The sequence below is a fragment of the Phyllosticta citriasiana genome (assembly GCF_038021145.1).
Source record: "Phyllosticta citriasiana strain CBS 120426 chromosome Unknown IWZ02scaffold_7, whole genome shotgun sequence".
Classification (NCBI taxonomy): Eukaryota; Fungi; Ascomycota; class Dothideomycetes; order Botryosphaeriales; family Phyllostictaceae; genus Phyllosticta; species Phyllosticta citriasiana.
In genome coordinates this window covers 981785-1007839 of record NW_027117284.1, presented here as the reverse complement: position 1 = coordinate 1007839, position 26055 = coordinate 981785, and the positions used below count along the sequence as shown (strand labels likewise).

Here is a 26055-nt window from a genome sequence, read left to right as displayed (position 1 = left end):
CGCGCATGCCCACCAACACAAGAAGACAAGGAAGACAAGCACCACGGCGACGACCAGCTGGAGATCCCTACAAGACCAAGACCACGGATGCCCGTCGTCGCTTCTCCCTCTCCCTCTCCCTCTCCCTCTCCCTCTCCCTCTCCCGCTCGACACCTTGTCCTGCATGGAAGCAAGTCCTGGTCGCCCTTCTCCAATCGCACCACAATCCATCGCGCTGGCGCTCCCGCTCTATTTTACCACCACATTCGATTTTATCCACTGTCCTCCAAAACGCAAGCTACCTCGCCATGGCCGCCGTCACAGTCACTTCTGGCCCTCAAACACGACCTTTGACGCCTTCATCTTGTCAAACACCTCGTATCCCTCCACGGCCCTCGAAAGCGGCATAGTGGCGTCGGCCATGAAACCAAGCAGATGCTGCTTGGCTTTGAGCGCCGCTAGCGCCTGGGGGAAAATTGACCGCACTGGACATCTTCCCATTTGCATGCGCAGGTTCTTGCCATATGCCTGATTGCCAGCCCAAGGAATCTAAACCCTATCAGCACGCCCGCCATACTGTCGCCATGCCTTCTTCGTGCTTACCTCTCCATTGTGTACTCCAACGCTGCTGATAAAACCCCACGGCCTCAGAATGTCAAACGCCAACTTCAGTGCAGGACTCAAGCCCACCACTTCAATCACCACGTCGGCGCCCCTCCCATCCGTGGCCTCTTTGATCCTCCTGTCCAGACCCTCTCGATCCGTCTGGAAATTGAGAGGCTCCGCGCCCAGGTCCTTGGCCAAGTCCAACCGGCTCTCGATGCTATCGACAGCAAAGAGATGTTTCGGCTTGTACTCCTCCGCATTGATCAGCGCGCACAGTCCCACCGGGCCGCATCCAACGACAACGACCGTGGCCTCTGCCACATCTTCCTTTGACATCCCCGCAAAGGCGTTTGTCGCGGCAAAGTAGCCCGTGGGGAAGATGTCGGCCATGAGGACCAGCGCCTTCTTGTCTATGCCCTCGGGCGCCTTCATGACGGTCGAGTCGGCAAGCGGGACTCGCACGTACTCGGCCTGCGCGCCATCCAGCGCCGCAGTGCCGAAGAGCAGGCATTTCTCGCAGCGGGAGGAGAAGCACTTGCGGCAGTAGAAGCACTGTCCACTGTTCGGCTATCAGCGCCCTGTCCAACTCTAATCCGCAACCCCGCCAGCAGCAGCGTCTAGACCTACCGGCCAACCCCAACCATGACCTGACCATCACCCCAAAACAATTCTAATATACTGACCAGCTCACGGTGAACGGACTGACAATGGTGTCGCCCTCTTTGACCGTTACCACTTTGTTTCCAGCCTGCACCACTTCGCCCGTAAACTCGTGGCCCATGATGAAGCCCGTCGGCGACGGCTGGTGTCCCCGGAACACGTGCAATTCGCTCCCGCATAGGGCTGTGAAGTCAACCTTGACGACGACGTCGGTTGGCTGCTGTATCTTGGGCACGGGACGCTGCTCGACTGCGACTTTGCCCGGGCCGTGGAACACGACTGCTCGCATTGTCGGGGGAATTGGCGCCATGCTGGTGGGTGTTCTTCTTTGGCGATTGGTCGAAACTGTCGCAGAGGCGCAAATGATGTTTTGGAGTATATCCGAGAGGGGTGCTACCAAGAACAATGGTACGCGTGGAAGTAGGCAGCGGATCGAGACAGTTATTACAATCAGAGAGGAGCAAGGCTTGGGTCGATGGGCGAAGAAGTGGGAGAAGAAGAAGAAGAAGAAGGACCTGTCTCACGCGCGTCCTTATAGGATTCGCTGCTGGCGGAGCTGGACTGGCTGGCTGCAGAAGCCGTGGTTAAATTGGGAATGAGGGGAAAGGAACTGGAAAGATGATTTTCGCAGCGGGCGGCGGCGACGTCACAGGATGAGAGCAGCCAGCTACCTAGTGCAAAGGACGAACGGAGAACACCTCATGTGTTGAATTACCTAGGTAAAATCGCAAATTACCCCACGCAACAGCCCAATGCGGACACCGAAGCTTTCTCAACTACCAACGGCCAGCGCATTTCTTTGGTTTTCTGGTGAATAAAGAAGTATATTGCTACTTCTGCTATTGCTGCTAACCTGCTTTTGAGCTATGTATGTATGTACGTATGTACGTAGCTAGAGCTATAGGTACGGGTAAAGCGTCGTTCAGCCGCCACCCACATGCGGAGCAGCGCATGGATACGTAGGTTGGTAGCTACTAGGTAAGGTAGCAAGCGGGGGAGGGAGACGCAGATGCAGATGCGTGCCTCCAGCAGCTCTAGCTCCAGCTCCAGCTCCAGCTCCCTCTCCCCTAACTAACCTAGGTACAGTACATACCCCTACCGCAGCTCCCCCACCGCAGCAGCAACCGCTCACCAGCTCTGCAGCAAACACGCAAGCCACTCCCATCCATCTCCAATTTTTTTTTTTTTTTTTTTTTTTCGAATAGAGCCGTCTTCCCTGTCTACCTACGTATCTACCGGCGCGCCGCTTTTTCTGGCCTGGGAATTCTCGCCCGTTCTACTGCCTCGTCTCGTCTCGTCTTATTTTTTTTATTTTATTTTTTTTTTCCTCGCGCGTGGTGGCCTCTTCGCCTCGTTACGACGACTAGGTACCTACCTTGTATCCGTAGGTGGACGGGGTGTTGAGAAGGGATATATCTACCTGCATGTGTATGATGCCGCAAGTCACCTCTACTGCGCTTCACCAGTACATAATTTTTCGACAAAAAGTTTTTTTCCTTTTCCGCCTCTCCTCCCTTTCGCTCGTCTCGTCTCATCTGTTCTGCACCTGTCCTCCTCTGCATGGGGGGCTCCAGGCTTGTTAGCCAAGAAAACTCGTGCGCATCACGCACAGCAGCAGCAACGAGTTCCGAGCGACGTATCGGGCAGGGGAGCAAGCAAATGGGGGCGACGAGTGTTTAATTTTCTTTGAAGATTGAAGATGACGATAGTTCAAGCTACCGGTTTGGTACCTGCGTCCATCGCCAGAGCACACAAGCAGAAGAGCCATGTAGTGAAATAACGAAGCGACTGCCTACCTACATGGGTTTGTCCAGTTGACCGCGCTCATCAACGTCACTCACAAGCAATCCAGGTTAGCACCTAGTACCACATGCACCTCATCTGACCCGTTTGACTTACCCATCGTGCAGATTCTATGTTTGCGCATGTGATAGCGACAGGTGAGCTTTTTTAGGTCTAGCGCGTTCGATTGATGCTGAGATAACTTCATTGCTTGGTTGTATTTTTCGTGCACACTCGTCACAAGCTAAGCTAGGTAGTTAGATGGTACCACTGATTGGTGGGGCATTAAGACTCTTCATCTGATGATCTGCATTTCTAGAAAGCTGCAGTCCTCCGTTTATGACCGGGATGGGGATAGGGGGAGGAAAGGGAAAAAGTATGTGTGTGCATCCGGGTTGGAAAGATCACTTCTCCAAGCTAGTGCATCAAGCACAGCTCTTCGGCTGCCGCAACCCCTTGCGCCGGTTTTCGTTGGGAAAAAGTCGAAGAGATGACGGCAAAAGGAATATGTGAGATGAGATGATGGGGAATCGGGGGCCAGAAACCAAAAGCAGACCCAACGCCGTGTAAACACCACCTCGCCCAGGTCAAACCTCGTGGAGTAAGAGGAGAGGAATGTGACGATGTTGGAAGAGGGCATTGGGGCAAGTTGAAAAGCAAAGCAACTCCAAAGCCGGATGCAGCCCACCAAACCCCAAAATGCAAGGCCAAACCGCAACGAGATAAAAAAAAAAAAGGAAGAGTCGATCAGAGGACTCGACCTCGGAACGACAACACTCGAGCCTTGTAGCACCGCATTGAGAGGCATGCAGCGCCCCACCGATCTCCCACTCTCCGCCCCAGCCAGCCCCACATGCATCGCTCAGCAACTCTGTGGAGAGAGATCCGCACGGCAGAGTCGTTGGGAGTTTCAGCGGCGCTGGGCCAGGCCAGGTTGGGAGAGGAGATGCAGTCTGGCGAGCTCAAGTCACGGTGCAGAGCAGCTCGGCCTCGAGGATGAACTTGCCCTCCTTGTACTTCTCCGATGTCTCGTACGCCTTGTCGTACTTCCAGCCCACCGTCTCCTTGCATTGGCGGCATTGGATATCACGTACTATGTGCCGGCCTGTCGTCATGTTGCGTTCGCCGGGATCGCCTTGAGTGATGTTGACGACGCTGTCAAAGAGGTAGGCTTTTCCGTGCTGGCCGCGAAAGTTCTAAGGATGCAAAGGTGGTGTCAGCTCGGGCAGAGGCCTGGGACGGGGAAATGCAAAGCTGCAGATGGTCACTCACCCTGCTAATGATGTCGTCGTGGTTGGAGAGGTGGGTTTTGCAGTTTTTGCAGCCGTAGATACGGTGCGAATTCAAGTAGACGTTGTAAGTGAGACCCATTTCGGGGCGAAGGTCGCGGGTTGCGTATCAGCAGCTTTGGGAGGTGGAGAGGTGAGGGGACGGGCGTGAAGCCGACGCAGGTGTGGGCAAGGTCGGGTTTTGGAAGCAGGGCGGGTTTTAAACACGCAAACGTGCTATTAGGCGCAGGTACGACAGTATGACTGATTGGGGCTAGGCAGCGAGCTGGTAGCGCACCGGCAGCTCGCGCGGCGGCGATTGCTGATAACGACAATGCCAGGAGAGCTCGTGATGCAGAGGCAAGGCGTAGAGCAAGCAGGTCGGGATTCCGGTCTGGGCTGGCGGGCCTGTTCTTCGAGGCCGTGCAGAATATGGCGCGGCTACGTTTCCGACGACGGCTTACAGCGTTGAAGCTTACCGGGGTCTGAAGCGGTGACGTAGAGGAGCTAGGAGTGGGACCGTGGGGAGCAAGCGGCGGCAGAGTCGAGGCGAGCTTGGGTGGCAGACGCGGCCGAGAGGTTTTGTAGAGCAGAGCGAGGTAAGGCAAGGTCGGGTAAGGGTGGAGGCGTGAGAGGAGGCTTCGGTTGTATACTTAGGCAGCTTGAGGTAGGTCATGAGCAAGTGGGGACATGGACTGGAGCTCCCTCGTCCCGTCGCCAGCTCCCCTCCCTCCTTCGATTCCCACCAGGAACGGAAGCTAAGCTCCCGTCACGCGGGGGCTTACGGACAGCGAACCGACGGAACAGCCGCATCACGACTTGATGTGGGAGCGTTGCACCTGGCTGGCGTGCGTGCCTGGCTGGGCACAGCTTCTGACTGGCTGGGAGCGAGAGTTTGTAGCTTCTGGTCGTCTCACGGCGGGGATTGGGTTATCGATAAGTTGGCTCACTGTCGGCTGTTGAAGAATCCAACTATAGCCATGGCTGCATGTTCGACTTGAACTGGTGCCTGGATGCAGGGTTGGCCGGTTGACGGCGTCAGACGTGGCTGTCGCTGTCAAGGCGGCCTCTAATGATCCTCTTTGGTCACTTTGAAGCGAGAGTCGGGGATATCTTGACCGATCAATTGACTTTTGTATTCATCGAGTCCGGGCCGGATGTGGGGAATGCCGAACTGTTTTTGCTTGCTCCTGGGATAAACAGCTTCCAATGTGGCAGCCCACCACAGGTGAATGCCAGTGTGAGGTGCACGCGGCACATCATTCAGAGGCTGCGTTGGTCTGTCATGCCGTACAACCGACCCTATTGCTTGAGACTCAAGACACGCTGGGCTATGTTTTTTCGAGTGTAGAATCCGACGGCACAAAACAGCCAAAACGAACCGAACGTTGCTATCGATAAGGGGTCTGTCTGGTGGCGGGCGCGGTCCGCCGTATTGGATGGATGGATGTGGTGGCCGTTTTGCTGCGAGGCTGACCTGTTTCCCTGTCTGCGGCGTATACTTTCTTGGGGCCACGAGTTAACTTGTGCGGCGCCAAAGGTCCAGGTCCAGGTCCAGGTCCAGTCCAGTCCTCTCCAGTCCTGTCGTCGAATGTGCCAGAAGCGAACCTGAACTGGCTGCTGTTCTTGCGTGGATACCCCGTCTTCGTCGTTTGTTCAGCTACCTCGAACTCCCCCAAAGCCGGTACCTCGTAGGGTCCTTACCGCAAGCCTTGACCCGTCTGCTGCTAAACCCGTCTGAATAAGCGTCCCGCCCTGTAACGCTGTGCCAGATTCCATACACGCCGTCGCTCCAATGGTACTGCCGACCATCTTCACCAAAAATTCCTCGAGGAAGAAGACCGAAGACGACGGTCCAACTCCTCCGCGTCCGCCCCAGCACGACCACTCGCGCAACACTCCGCCCGCCTCGCCCGACAAGTCGTCCCAGGCCCGTTCGCACGCTGCCCGCTCTTCGCCCACCAAGGAACGTCATCGCAGACCTGGCTCCGGCTCCTCGCCCACTAAACGCTCGACCTTTTCGTCGCGTTCCTCAGTCTCCCGCGACCGCGACACCCACCCACTCAACCTCCCGCCCGAAGAGCGCCGCAAACTCTCTGCCAGGATGACCGACAGCGTGCCCAACACCCCCATGGACGTCGACCGCGAGGCTACCTCGTCGCCCGCCCCCGCAAGTCCGTCCACCAAGGCCAATGGTGCCCCAGAGACGAATGGCGATAAGCCTGCTCCAACTCCGCCCCCGCACAAGACGCCTGCCAGCTCTCCACCTCAAGATGCCGAATCATTCAAGGCTGCTGGAAACAAATTTTTCAAAGCCAAGGAATATGAAAAGGCCATTAAAGAGTACTCAAAAGGTGCGTTATCAGTGCGGCTGCGTCATGGGGGGTTTTTTTTTAATTCGGAAATTTCTGTTGGTCTTGAATTTTTCTACACCACAAATAGACTCCCCACCATCCTCTGCAATCCATATTTGGAGCTGTGGTCCCGAGCTGCTCATGCTTGCAAATTCAATATGGGATACTCATTAACCTGCCGCAGCCATCGAGGCCGATCCCAAGTCCGCAACATACAGGTCTAACCGCGCCGCTGCTCTCATGTCCTCCAACCGCTTTGAAGAGGCTTTGGAGGACTGCAAGGCCGCCGATCAGCTGGAACCCAACAACCCTAAGATTTTGCATAGACTTGCGCGTGTCTACACCAACTTGGGACGTCCCCAGGAGGCTTTGGATGTTTACGAGCGGGCTGGTGCGAGTGCCACGGACAAGGCAGCGGCACAGCAAATGGCTCATCACATTGCTTCGGCGGAAGACCAACTCCGAACCGGCTCCTCTGGATCTATGGTGTTGCACGCTTTGAATGCGGCTGAAAAAGGCTTGGGCCAGGGCGTGACAACACCAAGAAAATGGAGGCTGATGCGGGGTGAGGCGTATCTGAAGATGGGTAATGCCAATGCTCTTGGAGAAGCTTTGAGCCAGGCCATGACTTTGCTGCGGAGAGACAACAAGGATCCGGATGCCCTGGTGCTGCGAGGTCGCGCTCTTTACGCACAAGGCGAAAATGATAAAGCCATTCAACATTTCCGGCAAGCCCTTGCTGGCGACCCAGACTTCAAGGATGCCGTCAAGTGGCTGAGGACAGTTCAAAAGCTCGACCGCATGAAGGAAGAGGGCAACAGTGCATTCAAGGCCGGTCGGTACCAGGAGGCTGTGGACACATACTCCAAGGCACTCGAAGTGGACCCGGCGAACAGGGGGACAAACTCGAAGATCCTCCAGAACCGTGCTAGGTGCTATCTCAAGGTAAGCACAGTGTCTGTGGTATTTGGACACACACTCATCAAGCGAACAGCTCAAGAAGTACCAGGAGGCTGCAGACGATGCCTCGCGTGCTTTTGAACTCGATTCCTCGTACATCAAGGCTCGCATGACCAAGGCAAAGGCGCTCGGGGAGATGGGCAACTGGGAAGAAGCGCTTCGCGAGTACAACGCCATCAAGGACGCCAACCCCTCCGAACCCGGTATTCAAAAGGAGATTCGCAACGCCGAGCTGGAAATGAAGAAGGCTCAGCGCAAGGACTACTACAAGATTCTTGGAGTTGAAAAGGATGCCGACGACAACCAAATCAAGAAAGCCTACCGAAAGCTGGCCATCGTCCACCACCCTGACAAGAACCCCGACGACCCTGAGGCCGCCGAGCGCTTCAAGGACATTGGCGAGGCGTATGAGACTTTGAGCGACTCTCAGTAAGTATTCTCAACTTCGACCACTTATGAACACTTATGACGCTACTTTGCTACTAGACGCCGCATGGCTAACGACAAAATCTCCAAATAGGAAGCGCGCCCGTTACGACAGCGGAGAAGACCTCATAGACCCGTCAGACATGTTTGGCGGTGGTGGCTTTGGCGGCGGCGGTTTCAGCGGAGGCATGGGAGGCGGAATCCCCGCTGATGTGCTGTTCAACATGATGGGCGGTGGCATGGGAGGTGGCCCCGGCGGCTTCTCCTTCTCAACGGGCGGCGGTCCTGGCGGGTTTGGAGGAGCTCGTGCGGGAGGAAGAGGTGGATCAGCATACTCGGGCGGCTTCCCGTTCTGATTTGAAGAGCCTGTACGATCATGAGGCGGCGACATGGAGTTGGATATACTGAAAAGCAGCCATCCGAGGTTCTCGCTAGTGGTGGAGAAAGAGGAAGCAAAGAATAACGGCGCAATGACCAGAGGAAAAGGGGTTTTGAGAGTAAGTATAGAGGAGGACAGCCTCTGCACAGATTCGGTAAATCTATTCTCACTTGAGCATCAGGAAGGCATTAGTCTCGGAACTGTCCGCTCGCATGGCATTTTAAGCGGCATAGCATCTTGGTATGGTACCGGCCCTGGCTCAAGAACACTACGACCTCGGTAGATGATTTTGGCTTCCTGTTTCTCCCTTTTGCCTCTCCTTCCTGATGCACATAGAGGATGTCGGGGTTTGCTTTACGAGACATGCATTATTCATTGTTTGTCAAGGGATCAATTTGGGTTCTCGAGGATGTGTCGGTCATCAGATGGCGTTTAAGTCGTTACTTTTTCGGGCCATGCTCACGGGCTTCATTTTTTTCACCAGCGATCCGAGTATGAGGAGCTTCTGTGAGAGATGGGCTTTGGAAGTAGGGTACTCGGGGCAATGCATTGAGGAGGATGAAGTCGAGTATTCCATATGGCGCTGGTTGGAGGAATGGATCCGATTCCTGCCGTATCATGAAGTCGTGTGTGATGAACCAAGCTCTGCTGAGCAAGCCGATACGCCTGAGAGACATGAAAAAGTTCCAAAGGTTCGATGGACAAAATAAAAGCCATGTTTTGTAATAATCCGGGTTGGTGCCAGCGTCATGGTGGGGTGGTTGAGGCTCCACTTCAGCCTCGGAGCGCCGGGATCATCGGCGGGAAGCTTGGTCCCTACAGGGACCTAGATGCCACATTTCAGACTATCTCGACCATAGAACCTTCTTTGCGTCGCTCATTAGCTTGGCTTGCAGTGTCTGCTTGTCAATAGACCATTTACTTCCATTTGTCTTGCTCACCTTCGTCCTTCTTTTCATCCTGTCCAATTCTCCCAGCACACCTCTCTCTTCACCATGGCGCGCCCTCAGACGGATGCGCAAAACGGCGACCTCAAAAAGCGCACCACCGCCCAAGCAAAAGCCGACAGCTTCCAGTATGGCGATGCCAAAAGTGCGCCTGCCACTACCCAGTCACATACCGCTCAGAAAGAAGCTGGGATTGTCCAGCTGGTTATCTGCGTCGCAGGCATCTATGCATCATTGTATCTACCCCTTCCTTCGCAATGTATACCACCACACTAGCTGATAAACCAAAAGTCTTACCTGGGCTCTCCTCCAAGAGCGCATCACTACCACACGCTATGGGCCGCAATCAGAAACCTGGACCTTCTCTCTCGTTCTCAACACCATTCAGTCCTCCTTCGCCTTCCTGACCGGCTACATTTACCTCCTGTCCTCGAAGCCGCAAAACCAGCCGACCCCCGCCATCTTCCCGTCGTCGCGCATATTCCCGCCGCTCGCCCTCGTTGCGCTGACCAGCAGTCTCGCATCGCCGTTTGGTTACGCCAGCCTGAAATACATCGACTATGTGACGTTCATTCTGGCCAAGAGCTGCAAGCTGCTCCCGGTCATGTTCCTTCACCTCACGGTCTTCCGCAAACGCTATCCGCTCTACAAGTATGCAGTGGTCGCGCTTGTGACGCTCGGCGTGGCAGTCTTCACCCTGCACCACCCGAGCACGGCCAAGAAGGCGAGCAAGCGCAGCGTCGAGGGCGGCAACACGGCGTGGGGCCTGCTTCTGCTCGGCATCAATCTGCTGTTTGACGGCTTGACCAACTCGACCCAGGATCACATCTTTACGGCATTCAAGCCCTTTTCGGGCCCCCAGATGATGTGTGCGCAGAATGTCATGAGCACGGCCTTGACGGGTGTTTGGCTGTTGGTTTCGCCGTACGTGGCGGGGACACCCGTGGGTGCGTTTTTCGGCATGAAGGCTAGCGATGCGGGCGAGCTGGCGCAGGCCCTTGACTTCGTCCAGAGGCATCCGCAGGTAGGCTGGGACGTGCTGGCCTTTGCGGCGTGCGGTGCCGTCGGACAAGTGTTCATCTGTAAGTCTTTGCCTGGACCCAATCAAAATGGGAGCCAGACCTCAAACCACTGCTTTCGGAACCATTTTGAATGACAATTTGACGATAGTCTACACCCTGGCGCACTTTTCCTCGCTCCTTCTCGTCACCGTCACTGTCACGCGCAAGATGCTGACCATGGTTCTCTCCGTCATCTGGTTCGGCCACAAGATTCACGGCATGCAGTGGCTGGGCGTCGGGCTCGTCTTCGGCGGCATCGGCGCCGAGGGCCTCATCACTCGCCGCGAGAAGAAGGCCAAAGAGAAGGCCAAGCAGAAACAGGCTCTCCACGAGGTTGCCGAGGGCGTCAAGAAGCAGTCGTAGTGAGCGAACGAAGGGGCGACGTAGATTTGAGATTTATAGTAGATTTAGGACGAGAGGTTTGCGTTAGAATTGGCGTTCGGGTAGGTATACCAGCTTTGGGGTTTCGGGGGTTGTTTGTGTATATCCTAAGAGAATTGGCACACCCCTACTATGCATCAGCCCTGGGCTTCGCGTCTGAAAATCGCTTCTGTGTCGCATTGCGTCGCCCCAAATTACTTCAGAAACTTCGCACATACGGAGAGGTGAAATGGCTACTCCCCAGTCCCATCAATGGGCTACTTCCTCAGTGGGTAAATGCATCATGATATGCTACTGCAGGCAAGCGCTCTCTCTGAAGGCGGACAGGGATCGCCTTTGGGCAAGGCCTGTATGTCGATACAATCCTTCAATTTTCCAGGTCTGCCGTCTTCTTCATCCTCAACCTTTGAAGTGCCGGAATCTCCTCAACCATCTCCGTCTAGTCAGAATTGCTCAATTGGATCACCACATGTTTGGCATCGCTCGCAGCCCTGTTTCTCTCCTGCAAGATATAGAGAAGCGACTTTGAGGCACTGCCTGCAAGGAGGCGGAGCAAGAGGAAGAGAATTATCAATTAAAATTTCGGAAGGACAAGGGTGGGTTCCACTTGTCACGCGTTAACGCGTTGCGTTTAAATCCCTATCACGCGTACCCCTTCTGGCCTCTGGCAAGCTCACCCGTTTACCCATTCTCCGCACCCAAAACCTCTTCAATCAAGCAAGATACGCCTAACAGAAACGCGTCCTTGGGCGAGCCATGTCCGCCTCACAATTCCCACAGCTCACTGACGAGCTCAAAAACACAATTCTGGCACACTGCGACGTCCAATCCCTGAAATCCGCTCGCTCGACGTGCCGTGCATTCGTCCCCGCAGCTTCGCCTCATCTTTTCGGCCATTTCGAAGTGGATCTCCTCGAGCCAGCAAGCACGGAAGCTTTCCTCAAAGTAGCCGCCAACGCTCGACTCGCCAGTTGCATAAAACGCGTCGTCGTCGCGATTTGAGTGGCTCCAATGAGTTTTCCACACGAGGATTACCAAGCAATGTGGCGACAATTCTTCCGCCACATGGAAAATCTCCCGGTCGACGGGCTGCCTCAAGTCAACGAATACATCCTCCGCACCGTCAAGGACGTCATCCACGCCGTTGAGGGGCTCCCAAACCTCGAGTCCTTTTCGTGTTCGTCGAGAGAACAGCTCGGAGAATACAAGCTCGAGGGAGGAGACCACTCGATGGACGTGTTTTTGCTGGGCATCGGTCGGCGCCCGCACAATCCTGCTGCCGCTCCCTGCCGCACCTTCGAATCGCTCCAATGGACCGATCTCACCAAGAGGAGTTTTGACAATGTTTGGGCGCATCAGTTGAAGTTTTGGAAACGCAATGCTCCTGGTGGTGATCCTCCGGTGCCGGCCTTCCTCATGTTCAAGTATCTTGATCTCTGCAACGTTTCAGGCTACAGTGTTTATGATTATTCGGACGATGATGAAGAAGATGATGATGATGACGACGACGACAACGTGTACGCTTTTGAGGATAAGGACAGCGAGGATGGCGAGGACGATGGCGAAGAAGAGGATGGTAACAGTGAACACGACTCCGAAGACTATTACGACTACGATGATGAATGGGATGAAAATGAAGAGCAAGAAAACGAAAATGTGGACAAGGAGAATGAAATGAGAGAGGACCAGGCGGCTTCCAACAACAACGATAACAACAAACGACCCACGCTCGAGGATGAAAAAAAAACGAAGTCGAGGAAGAAGACCATGATGAAAACAAAGACGAAGATTATGGAACCGAAACTGAAGAAGAAGAAGAAGAAAGTGAGGGAGAGGACGACGAGGCTGCCTACAACAAACAACGCAAAACATTCACATTCATCAAAGCCAGACTCTCAAAACCATGCGCAGCAAAGACCAATGCAGTCGAATCCTTACGAATGGACTTCCAAATCGACTCCTGCAAGCCCACCGACTTCCTAAACCAAGATTCGCTCAAAGCCTTCCAAGGCTTCGCCCTCTCGCCGCACCTCTCTAAAGTCAGCCTCTCGCACTTCGTCACCTCATCCGACTGCCTCCTCGCCTTCCTCCGCCGCGTCTCTCCCACTCTCCGCCACCTGACGCTTGACTACGCCCTTCTCTCTCGCGTCAGGGACATCGTCGGCGACCGCGCCGTCGACATCCGCGAGGCCTGGATCATGGACCGCAACTTCCCTGCCCCCGGCACCATATACCCTTGGGACGCTGCGCTGCCGCCGCTGCGCGCCGTCCTCTCCGCAGCGCCGCACCTCTCGTCGCTGCATCTGCGCCGCCTGGTCGATTCGGCGAGCATTAAGCTTGGCGCAGAGTCCAACGGCGACGACGACGACGTCGATGACGAACTCGACGGTCGCGTCCTCCTCGACTCCGACGCCTGCACCTGGTTCGCCGCCCACCAGGCCAACGCCGTGCGCGACTACCTTCTCGGCCGCACAGATGACGCGCCGCCGCCACCGGTCGACCCCGCCGCTTTCTTCAAGCTGCACGCTGTCCGTGCCGGGTGCGCTCTTTGCGGGCAGATGGTTAGGGCAAGGGACCGCAATGTCAGGAAGAGGACGCCCAAGGGTTAACTCGTCACGTTCGATTCGAGCATTGAGCATGTGCGGCGCGTTTTGGGCAATAGGTGCGGAGCGGGTCTGAGCGATGAGGGTGTCATTTATGATTTGTAACGTAGCTGTTGGAGTGGGGGAGGGAGACGTGAATGGTTGCCCCTGAGTTGTTTGCGGCGGCGGTTTTGGCCCCTGGATTGGAAGGCGGAATGAGATTGCTACAGCAGTGGAATGGGAGACAAGGCAGATTTCTTGTGATTCTGTCTTTTGATCTTCCTTTCCCTTGATCATTCTCTTCACTCGCAGGGGCCTCCTCTCTGTTATCAGAAAGACAGCTTCCCGGGACTCGAATGGTCAGACAGGAGATCAGGACTTTTTTGTCAACCGAGCAGGTGTATTTGATTGACTGACTGGTCGTAGACCGTTGGTCAGCGACTTTGATGGACTACCTACTGCCTGAATGCCTGCCTGCCTGCCTGCCTGCCTGCCTGTCTCTCTGCAAGTGGAAGATGGTGTCTCCATGCTTCCATCCTAGCTAGCATCACTGGCAAAGATCCTCCATTAGCACTCACCACCTCACCACCTCCCTTCCTCACTTCCTCGCCAACAAGCCCTTCTGTCATGAATTGATGCATACATGCACATCACGACCAATCAAGACACACCTGACGCCACGAGAAACGAAGTACCTAGATATCCAGCACGCACAGCCACAGCATTGCATTCCATCGCATGGCAGAGCAGTCAGTCACTAGCCACAGCAACAACACGCAGACGGGGAAAACAAGACCACGAAGCAGCATGGATGGAATGGATCCTGTTGGCTGGTAGCCGTCGGTATCCTTGCTCCTCACCTTCCCATGCGTCTGTCTGTCTTTTGATCTACAATGTGACGCACGCTCATGACGCAGCCCCACCACTGTTGCTGCTGACGGGACGTACCGTGATGGAGAGCTTGCTTTGTGTCTTGGGTATTCATGGATACCCGCCTACGTATGTATATATATATGTGTGTGTGTGTGTGTGTGTGTGTGTGCGTTATTCGATTACAGCACTTGACGACGGGAGCGAGCGGATAAGTGAGCCAGGTGGGGTTGTGGGCTAGGCGATGCAAAAATGAACAAGAAGAGGGAGGAGAGGAAGGAACAAGGGATGATGATGTCGCCTTGGCATGGCAGTCTACCTTGGCCACGAAACAATTCCGCGCGCGCGCGCGCGTCGCTGTTGATGTTGTGTGTGGATGGATGGACGCGGCACATATCGAGAGCGAAGCGCAGCACAGCACAGCCTATTCCTCCTTCCCCTACATGCAAGGAGGTAGGAAAGATGGTTGCTTTCGCGTTTCTTTCCTGGTCTGCTGGCCTGGGGCCAACGCGACTGGACGGGACGGGCGGAGTATGGCGCGGAGGCAGATTTGGATGACGTTGTCGAAGATGCGGGAATCGGGGATGCAAGAATGGCAAATTCGAGTGGTGCGATTTTGAAATGCGAGTGAAGAGGGCTGCGCCACGGGACCGACCGAAAACGTCAGGAAAATGACAACTTGGTTGCAAACTTACCGCGGCCGTTGCTGCTGCCGATGGCTTGCTACTACATCTAGAAAAGCTAGCACTGGGTGACAGACGGGCCAGTAGTGGGTTGTCTGTGAATGTTTGGCTAGCGGTGCGGCGTCTCTGTTGCACGTCGCAGAGCCTCCTTCTGCAGTGGATCGGCTCTCGTGCGAATCGACCATTTTCTGTGCCGTGCCGTCACCATCTGCCGCTGGTAGGATTTCGATTCGAAGCCAGCGAGCCTGGAGTGCGATTCTGATGGTCTGGGCTGTGTTGGCCTGAGGCGAGCGGGTGGGCGGGCGGCGCAGCAGCCTTTGGAGGTATCAGTATCAGATTTGGTCGCGTGGCCGGATGGTCCGAGCCAAGTGGGTATGGTGGTGAGATGGGGTATGTGTCCTCTTTTTCTGTCTCTTTATCGAGATTGGCTAGGACGAGAGATGGGGGATTTGAGGGATTGGGACAACGGCCAGGTGGTGTCCAGTGCGCGAGACGTCATGGTTTGAGATGTGAAGGGCAGGATTGGAAAGTGAAGCGGGTCTTGCGGGAGCGACAAGAGAAAAAACAAAGCACAGGCCCAAGGTTGACAAAGACTTTGATCGGACAGCATGTTGCTTGCTGTAAGGGATGAGAGGAACGATTGACTTCTTGGAAAGCGATGAACAGATGGACCCTCACACCTCGACATGAACTTGGCCAAAACCTGATTTTGCGCTCGCAGTGACACGCCGCTCATGGGCCAGTGCTGGTGTTGAGCTCCATGACCACTGCTTGCTTCTTGTCGGCAGTTCTGTCTGGTGCAGCAGCAGCAGCAGCGTTGGAGGTTGCGTCTCATCTGCAGTCCCGAGACCCCTCTTTTTTGGCCCCTCCCCCGCCCAACCTCCCGTTGACCGCATCGTCCGAAAGCGTGAGAGCGCGCGGATTCATCATCGCCGGTCCAATCTGAGGATGGTTTCTGGTTGAATGGTTGTGTCAGGCGGAGTGCTGCAGCGCGCGCGTGTGTCTGTTGTTCGAGTCGACACTGGCTAACAAGGCTTTGGTGGAGCGTGCGTGGGCAAAGAGGTGTACACGCTCTTAGTGCAGGCGAGTAAGCTCCTTGGTATTTGGAGCCGGAACACGTACGACCAGAGACGATGCGAACCGCCATTCGTAGGGCTACATGTAGCTGCCGTGGGCGAAGAATGCCTGTTTGCTGCAGCAGATGAATGACATTATGCCCTTCCAGTCGTGCATGCATGAGCGTCAGAGCGGGCATTTGCATCTGTGTAGAAGAACAGGATACAAGGCTGGTTTGGTCGAGAACAGAGGGTGTGAGAGGAGAGGTTGGTGAGGTGCTCCGGGATCATGTCGGCAGTGTTGGCTGGAATTGGCGCTGATTCAAGAACGTTGGCCGAGACGCGTGCGTGCAGGACGCTACGGTAAATGGGTGCGGAGATGGGACAACGAGTTCTGTTTGGAGTTGGTGTTGTACTTTTAGAAAGATGGAGCAAACTGCAGACTCAATTGGCCGACATTGATAATTACATATGATTGCAACTGCCAATGGCCATCGTGATGTTTTGAAGGGGTGCATTTTACAAGGTCGCATGCCGTGGTTTACCTGCCGTGTACCCCGTCACTTTGGAGACCATCCAGGCTTCAGCCTGTGCAAAAGAGCTCATGTGAGATTGTGGACGGACAAGAGATCAGAGCGTATGCCGCGGGATTGAAATTCAGTCATTGTCGGCCCACCAAAGGCTTTCGTCAAAGTGACACAAGACGACGTATTCCATGGTACCAGGCTTGAAGCCACAGTTGAATTGTTGCCGTTGGCGGCCAGAGCACCAACGCGGGGCGGCCGTTAGTGCTGTTGGTGCCATCCGGAGGGCTTGCGCGGCAGCTAACGAGCCGGTCAAGCACTGGGCTGCTACAAGGTCGGCACCGGGATAGGGTTGTGGCGCTGGACGTTACACGCTCAACACTGGCCTATAACTAAACCTTGAATTGAACCAAGGGCGCCAGGCCTAGTTCCTTGTCCACGTTGGCAAATCACGCCTGTCCGACACTTTGCAACGCAATTGTGGACTGGTAGACGGTAGCGAGAGCATGCCGCATCAGGTGAGGTTGTGCCTGTCCTTGTCACTGCCTGTTCTTGTACTCCTGGATCCTTTGGGTTATTGACGCGCCGTCAAGCAGTCGTCCCAATCGGGACCGAATAGTCGTATCCGCGAACATGGACCTGTTCGACACAGCGTGGATGTCTCTCTTTTCGATAGTTGATTCGCTTGTTGATCCAGAGCAGGTGGAGTTGGCAAAGCCACATCTGTTGCCTGTCTTGGCATCATCCTAGATGCTGACCTTGTCTTCGAGAAGGCATTATGCATGCAGGGTTGCCTCATGCTCACCCTTTTTTTTTTTTTTTTTTTTTTTTTTCTGTCTTGGAGATTTTGGCTCACTGCCCCGATGATTCAATGAAATTTTCGGGCCAAGGTGAGGAATGCTTAGCTTCCAGAGAGCGTCAGTCTGGCGCATTGAGACGTGTAGCGCAGGTACTTGGTCAAGAGGCCACGCGAGAACCAATTCTACCTGCAAGCGTCAGCAAAGGGTCCACTCCATGTGCGTCTAGGCCTGGCGCCGTCTTTGAAGGTGTGCACAACCGCGTGGTGAATATTCAGGGTCTGCGGAGCTTTTCATGCTTATTCTGCCACATTCCTCCGCGCATCGTTCCAGCCTTTCGACTGTCTTGGACAGCGAATCCAAGGCTCGTCGGAGATGCCGTCGCAGAGGCAATCCAGAGTCGGTCCTGGTTCAGGCGACCAGACAAAGAGGTGAAAATGGCGACGTCCTGTTGGAGAAGAGAGGCACATGGGCAGTGGAAAGTGTTGGGGCAATATTCTGACAACGCGGGCCAAGCAATGGATGAATGTGTTGAATCCTGCTCGGCCACACCCGACATGCACCAGGTGTCGGGGCGACGGTTATTTGCTGGACCGGACACGGCGGTCAAGACGATGCGATGCGGTGACGTTCTCCATGTGGGTTTTGGCGATTGTTTCCGGCAAAGGGTGCAGTAGTGTCTGGGTCAGCGGAGAGTGCTCAGCTGCCATGAGGCCAGAGGAATTTCGCCCTGAGGAGGGTCGGCTCTAGTGACGATGATGACGTGTGGCGTCGCTGGGGAAGGGAAGGGAAAGGGAAGGGAATTCTCCGCGTACCCGAATCGAGCACGGTGCAGCGGCGGATCATGGCGTAGGGCGGTCATGACCAACTGAAGGCCTACCACGTTCCGCTAGGTCGAAGAATGATGGCTTGCGCGGACAAGGGCGATCACGACGTACCCGGCGAATGGCAGCATGGGCGCGGTTCAGGTGGGCAGCGGTGGGTAACACGCTGGCTGCGAGCCAACTCGCAACGGGCCAAATCGATTATGCGAGCCTGCCTAGGGCGTCAGATCTGGAGGCTCTGTTGGAGGGTGGTGGTGCAGGTTTTGAGCCGGCAGTATGCGCCAGTGCGCAGCCGTCGGTGGAGGTGGGAGGAGCCGTGACAGCGGCAAAGCTGAGCGGGTGACCTGTGGGTACGTAGGGTATGTGAGGTGGGAAAGGGCTGGCTGGCTGGTGGTGGTGGTGGTGGTGGTGGTGGTGGTGGTGTGGTGTGGTAGAGAACGGGCACGGCTAAGGGCCCCACGTCGATCAAACGTGCCGGGTGCTGAGAAGGGGAGCAGAGGCAACGAGCCAAGACTCCGTCACACAGAGTCGATGCAAAATCGAGTACAGTACGCGTGACGGGCGAGGGTCGTCGTGGTGGCGCCCGGATGCAACCTTGGAGAGAGGTGTCGAGAGGCAGAGAGTCGATGGCGGATACGAATAGCTGAACGACGCGTAATGATGTGAGGGGAGAGAGAGAGAGAGAGAGAGAGAGAGAGAGAGAGAGAGAGAGAGAGAGAGAGAGACAGAGAAGCTCGGAGGTAGCTTGTGGTGATGAGGATGATGAAGAGCTGTCGTCGTGTCTTGGTCATGGTGTTGACGACTGGGAGTCGCAGTCTCCAGTCTCTCGTCTCTCGTCTCTCGCTTCTCGGCCTCAGTTTCAACTCCCATCGAACCAACCCACTTGGTCACGACCTCTCCAAAGACGAACTCGTGCCTGAAACGGCGTCCGTTTCGGCTCGTTTCGTCGCAGGCGTCGAGTCCACCGCGCTCGATTCCATCTACTGTGTAGCAGCCGAGCCGGAGCGCAGTTCGGCTCATGCTACGCTACAACCGCCTCTGGTTGCGCTCCTTCAACGTTGCAAAACCTGACATGAGATAGCCTGCTCCCGGATGGCAGTCCAGTCCAGTCCAGTCCAGTCCAGTCGGGTCGGGTCGGGTCGTCCGCCGACTCGCCGGTCTCTGGGGAGCAAAAGACGGCCCTCGTCCACAATCGCCATCTTTGCACCACCCCAAGTCTTATAGCCCTGTCTGCCCGCCAGCTTTCCCTGCCCTGCCCTGCCCTGTCCTGTCCTGTCCTGTCCTGTCCTGTCCTGTCTTGCCCTGCCTGCCTCTTGTCGCTCTTTTGGCTTGCTTGCTTGCTTGCCGCCTCCCCCCTACCCTCCTTCGACGCCGCTCGTTACTGTCTAATAATCTCTCGCCGCTGGCAGCGAGTAGTTGGTGCTGGTCTCTCACTCTCTCACCCTCTCACCCTCTCTCTCTCTCTTTCTCTCTTCTCTTCTCTGTTGTTCACTCTTTTATTTTTGTCCACCTCGACCACGACCACCACCCACCCACCCACCCTTCTCCAGGCCTCCCACGTTCTACCGCAGCTACACGGCCCTCTTGCCATACCGACTACCCGCCTGTCTTAGCTGCATTCGTTCGTACGTCTGCTCCTCCCCACGAGCCCTCCTCGCCCTTGCCTCGGCGAGCCCGCCACCACCCTTCAGGCGGCTTGCTCCCCATGCATGTCATGCATTACTCGATTCGTCGTCCTAACTGGTATGCCAACTAGCCCTCGGCGTTCGTCGACCTTCGTTCCCTTCGTCGGCCCTAAAAATGGATTTCAATGCATCTTCCCAGTACGTATTCCATCACCCGTGGCCGTCCAAGATTCTCATGTTTTTTATAAAGTTATGTCCCGGCACATGGCAGCCCCTACGTCTTTGTCCAAGACCCTTCGCGGAACGCGAATCAGATCATGTACCCCTACGGTACCGGCTCTGTGCAACAATCCACCGCACAGCCACACATTTCCGAGCCCGCTTCGCGTCCTTACCAACCCTCGAGCACGTGGTCCGTATCACAGCCCGATATCATGGCCGTCACCGCCGCATCAAACAGGTCCAGCATTAGCGGAACAAGCTGGACTTCGGCGCAATCACTCGATGTACCCTCGACCGCTGGCCAACGCCCGGCCAGCATGAATGGCCCAGTCTATCATCCCAGATACAGCTGGCAGTCCAACCAATCAACCTCTGGAGACTACTACTCACGACCGGTCATGGACACGGGTAAGTCGCCAGTTGATGTGCCTGTTTTTCTCCTGACGTCCTTTTCAGACTCTTCATGGGGCCAAAAAGCTTGCATCATGGACATTCCTAATATGGATCAAGATATGCATGATCTCAACCCTGCTGGCCACGCGGGCGGTGACGAGAACAACCCCATCATCGATCTGAGGCAATGTGCCGATGCCAATTCGACGAATTACTTGCAAAACCCTAGACAGCGCCTATCCAGCGCCTCCGTTTCGACTTCGAGCACCGGCTTCATGCCCGAAATGGGCACTTGCGAAGACTACTCCGAACCAGACAGTGTCTCTTACGCCGCTTCTGACATGGAAAATTGGGGCAACTACGATCCCACCTCGAACCTCCTCTCGCCCTTGACTTCACCGCAAAGGAATGACCCCGTGCGGACCGTGAGTCGCGGAAAGACATCTCCAGGTCCCCAGCCATCCCAAGGGGTAATTCGATCTTCACCGTATAGCATGGACACCAATCGCCAGAACCGTTGGTCTATTGCTGGGCCAACCTCGACCCCGTCTTTGGCGCCTGCTGGGCGCAAGGTGCAGGATAGATATTCAACCATGTACAGCCAACGTCTGAATCCTCCGCACAAAAGCTACCACTCCATGCCCGCGTGGCCTCAGCAAGTCATGAACATGCAGCAGCCAGGCATGCTCTCATCTCAGCAGCAGCAGCAGCTTCCATCGACCCACGGCCCCTATTTCTCCTCTCCTGGGGGAAGAATCCAGCTCGACGCACCGCGGCCACTACCTTCGCAGAGTTTCTACGGCCTACTCCAAAGTAACGACCACCACAGTGGTTGCTCCGCCCATTTTGCCGACTTCTCCGAACCGCCCAACCTGTACCAATCCCTTGAGCAACAACCGTGCGACCCGCCCGAGTCCGACATGCACCCTTCAGATCCGGACATGGTTCCAAAAGAGCAAGAATTTCGCTTCGAGGGTGACTTGTATACCCCACGATGGGTGCGGGGGCACGGCAACAAGCGCGAAGGATGGTGCGGCTTGTGCAAACCGGGGCGTTGGCTCGTTCTCAAAAACAGTGCCTATTGGTACGACAAGTCCTTTACGCACGGAGTGAGTGCCAACACGGGAGGCGCCTTTCAGGGGCCCAAGGAAACGCGCCGCGCCGAGGGTAATTTGGATGTCTGGGAAGGCCTGTGCGGTACCTGTGGCGAGTGGGTAGCCCTGGTCAGCAGCAAGAAAAAGGGTACGACGTGGTTCAGGCACGCCTACAAGGTGCGTATCTCCCCATCCTATTTCCCCCCTGGTCACCCCTACTTTTTCTACTACCCCTTGTTCAACGCTCGGGCCTTGGGTTCCCGGCTGGGCCTTGAAGCACTTTCGCCCTAGTGCCTCAAAATTAGTCACTTTTTCATGTTTCACCCTTTCCCTCCGGTAGTCCGTCCTCGGAGTTGCCCGGCCCGTGTAGCTCGCAAAAGAGTCTCCAGTCTGTCATAGTGGCCGAACATAAAACAAGCCGGCCATATTTACTGACAAATTCCTCCTTGCTAGTGCCACGCACATCCAAAAGCAAAAGACGGACCCAAGCGCCGCCGGGAAACCCTCGCGCAGCTGTCTAACCAAAACGTCGGCGCTGTTCCAGTTGTGCAACCCTCGTCAACAGGGTCCGCTTCCTCTCGTCCCGAGAGCAGCCGTGGCGTTGGTGACATGAAGCACGAGCCACAGCAGCATCAGCATCCTTCGCTGAATACGTTTTTCGCTGGCCATCGTGGACACCACCCACAGATCGACTCGGCGGTTGACATGTCGGACCCACGCAACAGCAACCACAACAGCCCCTCGCCGCACAATCATCACCAACAAAACCACCAAGCCTACGCCGACTTGGTCGGCATGCAAGGCGGCAGTGGTTTCGGTGGTGCCGGCAGTCCAAGCGGCGGCAGCCGGCAGCTGAACCAGGGCGGTTATCCGAGTAGCTGGGCTGGCATGATCTAATGCCGCTGTAGATGTATCACCTCTTTGTGTTTTTGGTTTTGTGCAATTGTAACGGCTGAACTAGTTAAGAGATGGGACGTCGGCTTTTTGGTTTCATGGCGGCTTGATCACTGCACTGATGGAGTGCAGTATGTCCCTCGATTCGCTTCCTGCGACTGGTCGGGTTCGGCCTTTTGCGCTTACGCTTGCGCTTGCATCATCATCATCATCACCTTGCCTTTTTGTCCGGAATTTTTCGAAAGGGCGGGCGGACATCTTTCCTTGGGCATCTTCTCCTACTCTTGTCTATCCTCGTTTTCACGTCTTCTGTTTGCATCATCTCTCCGCCACCTTTCCCCCAGCTCATCACTCTCCTCGCTCACATACCAACTTCTCCCCCTCCTCCTCGTCGATGATACCCCCTTTGGCTGGCTGGCTTGTTGGTTTGTTGGTTGGTTGGCTGCCTGTCTTCCCGTTGAATCTCGCAGCGCGCGCAAGTAGGTGGACACATCGTTTTATCTAGATAGGTTCCTAGCATCCATCATCTCCCGGCGGTCTTTTTTCTCAATTTTGGGCAAATAGCGAGATTGGCAAAGTTTTTTCGTCTTGCTGCTCCGTCTGCTCCGTCATCCTTTCCGCTTAACGGCCAATTGCTTCATGGGCGGCGTGTCTAATCCCTTGCTTGAGGCGATGCATCATCGGTTTGCTCCTGATTTGGTCCTATTGACTGTGTTCCACGCAAGAGTTTCCCGAGTCGTCCTGTCATCTCTCCGTCTTCGCCTGCTCTCCATCCCGCGTTGATCTAGCATTTCATTCAACATCAGTGCGTGCTCTGTGGGGCGTTCATCGGCTTTCCATCAGTTCATGTCCTGAAGTCCATCGTCTATCTCTGTCTGCCTCGTTCAACTCACCCAAGTCTCTCATTTCCTCCACCGTCGCTACCGAAAACCTGCTTTTATCCTTCCCGCCTTTCATCGCTTCAATATTTGCCTCATTCCTATCAGCCTTCATCTTTCAGCACGTCCTTCACCTTTCCCATTTTCTTTTCGTTTCGAGTTTTTCTACTAACGACGTAACGGCCGAACCAGCTTGAAAGAGAAGAAAGGCGACAAGGCAAAGTTGAAGCGCGCGCAGCGTACCGTACCATGCCGACCTGCTGTGCCCTGCTACCATTCTACCTTCCTTTCAACAAGATGCACGGCGAAAATAGAAGACGCTGCAAAGGCTGTTGCCGCTGCGGCGAAGACAAGGACGAACATGAGTTGAACGGCATTTTTCGGTACGGTACGGCGTCTCGCGTCTCATACTAGCATCGTTCACACCAACAAGTCTACGAAGAAGAAGAAGAGGAGGAGGAGAAAGAACAAGAATGCGAAGAACTCTATCGCTACCGCACCACCAAGACGCAAGAGAGAAAGGAGGAAAAGAAAAAAGAAAAAGAAAAGGAAGATCACACTGTTGTACGATAAGAAGCCATGTCGAGCGCTGCCCACCATCTATCACCTCACCTCACCATTCTATTCCATTTTCATTCCATTCCATTTTCATTCCATTCCTATAATCTCGCATCGCATCCCTCTCTCAAAAGTTGCCTTATTCTCTTCTCATCTCCTCTCATCTCCCCCTGTGTCCCCGCGCGCACGCACGTACGCACGTATGTAGTGGTCAGTCAATCAGTCAGTGGTTAGTTAGTTAGTTAGTCGTAGTATGAGTCGCCGTTGTTGGCTCGGCTAATGTATGTTTTGACACTGCATCTCCTCTCCCACCGTGTCTGCCTATCTATCTGCATGTTGTATGGCTCGAGAATGATAACAACAAGAAAAGCGCCAGCCATGGCAGGCAGGCAAGCTTTGAGCTGCCAGAGCTCGTCGTCGCCGTCGTCGTCATCGTCTTTGATTGGTGGTCCGTGACTGGTATACCAGCTACTCACGTACTGGGGCTCTAGCGAACGTGGGGGGAAAACGGGACGACGCCCTGAGAGCGAGTGTTGAGCGCCAGTCTGAGCGGACGGGAAGAGATACGGTGAGGTGGTTGTCGAAGGAAGGAACCAATGGCACCAGGCTTCTTCTGGTCACGCGACTGATTTTCATGCGGGGAGATGCCATTCAGCGCCACAGCCAGAGTGTATATATATACCTTGAGAATGTCGTTTACCAGCACAACCGATGTTCCTCGGGGGAGTGTAATTTCCTGACTCTCACCCGCCACAGAAGAAACAGGGTGCGCGGTGAGAACGAAACGGCGAGTGGGAAAACCAGATAGATGGGTTGACTGGATTGGTTGTTTTGGGTGCTACAACAATGCGACAGGGACGCCGGGAATAGAAATACACAGTGAGTCTTGCAACGCAACGCAAAAAGTCATGAGAGCCCTTTTCAGTCCAGTCCGTCAAACCAAACGACCGACCATCCATCCATCCATTCGCGAAGACAGACAGACGTAAACGCCGCCATCCATCCATCATTTCATCCCTTCACCTACCTTACCGCCTCTTGACGCCGAAACGATGGACGCGCCTTTCAGAAAACCATTCCCGGGCACAAAGACGCACCTAACACTCTGAACTTGTCGGACTTTTCTCTTCCCTTGCAAGCCGAACGGAGCAAGCCAGCCATCAGCATGCAACGCTCAATCCGACTCTCCCGACTCTCCCACATCCTCGACCCAGGCGAACAGCGCCGCAACGACAATCGTGGCCGCGGCCCACACGCCGGCGAAACCAACCGCGCCCATGGCGTCGCCGCCCTCGAGCGCAAACACCGAATGCCCAACCGTATGCGCCATGGCCACGGCAACGACCGTCACCGTCCGCCGCAGCAGCACGCGCGTGCCCTTCTCGTACCACCAGAAATTGTACAAAACGTGCTCCCACAAGCCGGCCGTCTCGGGGTTGAACGCCTTGCGCTTAGCATCCACCGTGTTGTCGAGGGCGCCCAGCGAGGGCGTAAGCAGGAACTCGCGCGCCGCGTAGCCGAGGGGCAGCGTGACGGCGAGCAGGTTGACCAGCGTGGCGGCGTGGGCCGTCTCGAGCGTCGGGATGCCGTCGAAATGCGCGACGAGGTGCTGGGTGAGGAAGCCCGTCGTGAGGGCCGTGTAGAGGGCGACGGCGAAGACGGCGGCCGCCAGCAGCGACGTCGCCGCGCGCGTCTGCACGTCGTTTATGATGCCGCGGTTGGGCACGGCGGCGCGGGGCGCGTTGGTGTTGTGTGCCGGGGCGCGGGGCCGCATCAGACGCGTGGGCAGGGCCACCGAGATGGCGTCGACGGCCAGGCAGAGAATGGCGCTGCCGGGGGCCACTTCGTAGAACGTCGTCAGGAGGAAGAACCAGGGAGCGTGGGTGAGGACGCTGAGCGACAGGATGTCAATGTCTGGGTCCGGGTGTCAGCACATGATGATATATCATTCCGTGGCGTCTCGTCGTCCTCACCGTCAAAGCTGCCAAACCAGCACACGGCGAGCTCGGTGAATTTCCAAGCCAATGGAGCCAGAACATGGAAGTCTTCAGTGTCGGAGCGCGTGACAGCGCGCAATTGCGGATCCAGAAACTCTGATCCAACAGAGAGCAGCGCAACCGAGGTGCTGGAGCTCAGCAGAATGAGCAGCAGAAACCGAAGGTATCCCGGCAGTTTGGCTGGGCCAGTGGCAGCCTCGGAAGCTGTAGCGACAGCATTTTCACGCGCCATCTCGTTTCTTCGGGCCAAGGAGAT

At 55.5% G+C, this 26055-nt stretch overlaps 8 protein-coding genes across 8 annotated transcripts; 4 read left to right on the top strand and 4 right to left on the bottom strand.

The window, feature by feature from the left end:
• Window positions 1-303: 303 nt before the first annotated feature.
• IWZ02DRAFT_377767 (alcohol dehydrogenase) lies at window positions 304-1534 on the bottom strand (the record flags this gene model as incomplete). The annotated part of the gene is made up of 3 exons (XM_066764964.1): window positions 304-528; window positions 583-1144; window positions 1269-1534. The coding sequence occupies 3 exons, from the start codon at window positions 1532-1534 to the stop codon at window positions 304-306; spliced, it is 1053 nt and encodes a 350-aa protein (XP_066622361.1).
• A 2455-nt stretch (window positions 1535-3989) lies between these two features.
• On the bottom strand, window positions 3990-4398 carry IWZ02DRAFT_490888 (yippee zinc-binding protein-like protein Moh1; the record flags this gene model as incomplete). Its single annotated transcript, XM_066769699.1, has 2 exons — window positions 3990-4223; window positions 4300-4398. The coding sequence occupies 2 exons, from the start codon at window positions 4396-4398 to the stop codon at window positions 3990-3992; spliced, it is 333 nt and encodes a 110-aa protein (XP_066622360.1).
• Window positions 4399-6090: 1692 nt separating this feature from the next.
• On the top strand, window positions 6091-8583 carry IWZ02DRAFT_519862 (tetratricopeptide; the record flags this gene model as incomplete). Its single annotated transcript, XM_066770748.1, has 5 exons — window positions 6091-6649; window positions 6738-6776; window positions 6834-7594; window positions 7644-8038; window positions 8130-8583. 5 exons carry the CDS (start codon window positions 6091-6093, stop codon window positions 8389-8391), a joined length of 2016 nt encoding a protein of 671 aa, XP_066622359.1. The 3' UTR covers window positions 8392-8583.
• A 670-nt stretch (window positions 8584-9253) lies between these two features.
• On the top strand, window positions 9254-11250 carry IWZ02DRAFT_452536 (UAA transporter). The gene is made up of 3 exons (XM_066767602.1): window positions 9254-9597; window positions 9653-10443; window positions 10532-11250. Exons 1-3 carry the CDS (start codon window positions 9410-9412, stop codon window positions 10783-10785), a joined length of 1233 nt encoding a protein of 410 aa, XP_066622358.1. The 5' UTR covers window positions 9254-9409; the 3' UTR covers window positions 10786-11250.
• Window positions 11251-15238: 3988 nt separating this feature from the next.
• On the bottom strand, window positions 15239-16414 carry IWZ02DRAFT_275818 (uncharacterized protein). Its single transcript, XM_066763562.1, has one exon. The coding sequence runs from the start codon at window positions 16197-16199 to the stop codon at window positions 15354-15356; it is 846 nt and encodes a 281-aa protein (XP_066622357.1). The 5' UTR covers window positions 16200-16414; the 3' UTR covers window positions 15239-15353.
• Window positions 16415-16971: 557 nt separating this feature from the next.
• Window positions 16972-18103, top strand: IWZ02DRAFT_275844 (uncharacterized protein). The gene has a single exon (XM_066763563.1). The coding sequence runs from the start codon at window positions 17296-17298 to the stop codon at window positions 17989-17991; it is 696 nt and encodes a 231-aa protein (XP_066622356.1). The 5' UTR covers window positions 16972-17295; the 3' UTR covers window positions 17992-18103.
• Window positions 18104-19682: 1579 nt separating this feature from the next.
• Window positions 19683-22542, top strand: IWZ02DRAFT_275796 (uncharacterized protein). Its single transcript, XM_066763561.1, has 5 exons — window positions 19683-19763; window positions 19895-19961; window positions 20014-20393; window positions 20442-21649; window positions 21926-22542. Exons 2-5 carry the CDS (start codon window positions 19939-19941, stop codon window positions 22367-22369), a joined length of 2055 nt encoding a protein of 684 aa, XP_066622355.1. The 5' UTR covers window positions 19683-19763; window positions 19895-19938; the 3' UTR covers window positions 22370-22542.
• A 2434-nt stretch (window positions 22543-24976) lies between these two features.
• IWZ02DRAFT_433429 (uncharacterized protein) lies at window positions 24977-26031 on the bottom strand (the record flags this gene model as incomplete). Its single annotated transcript, XM_066766294.1, has 2 exons — window positions 24977-25716; window positions 25776-26031. The coding sequence occupies 2 exons, from the start codon at window positions 26029-26031 to the stop codon at window positions 24977-24979; spliced, it is 996 nt and encodes a 331-aa protein (XP_066622354.1).
• Between the last annotated feature and the right edge of the window lie 24 nt (window positions 26032-26055).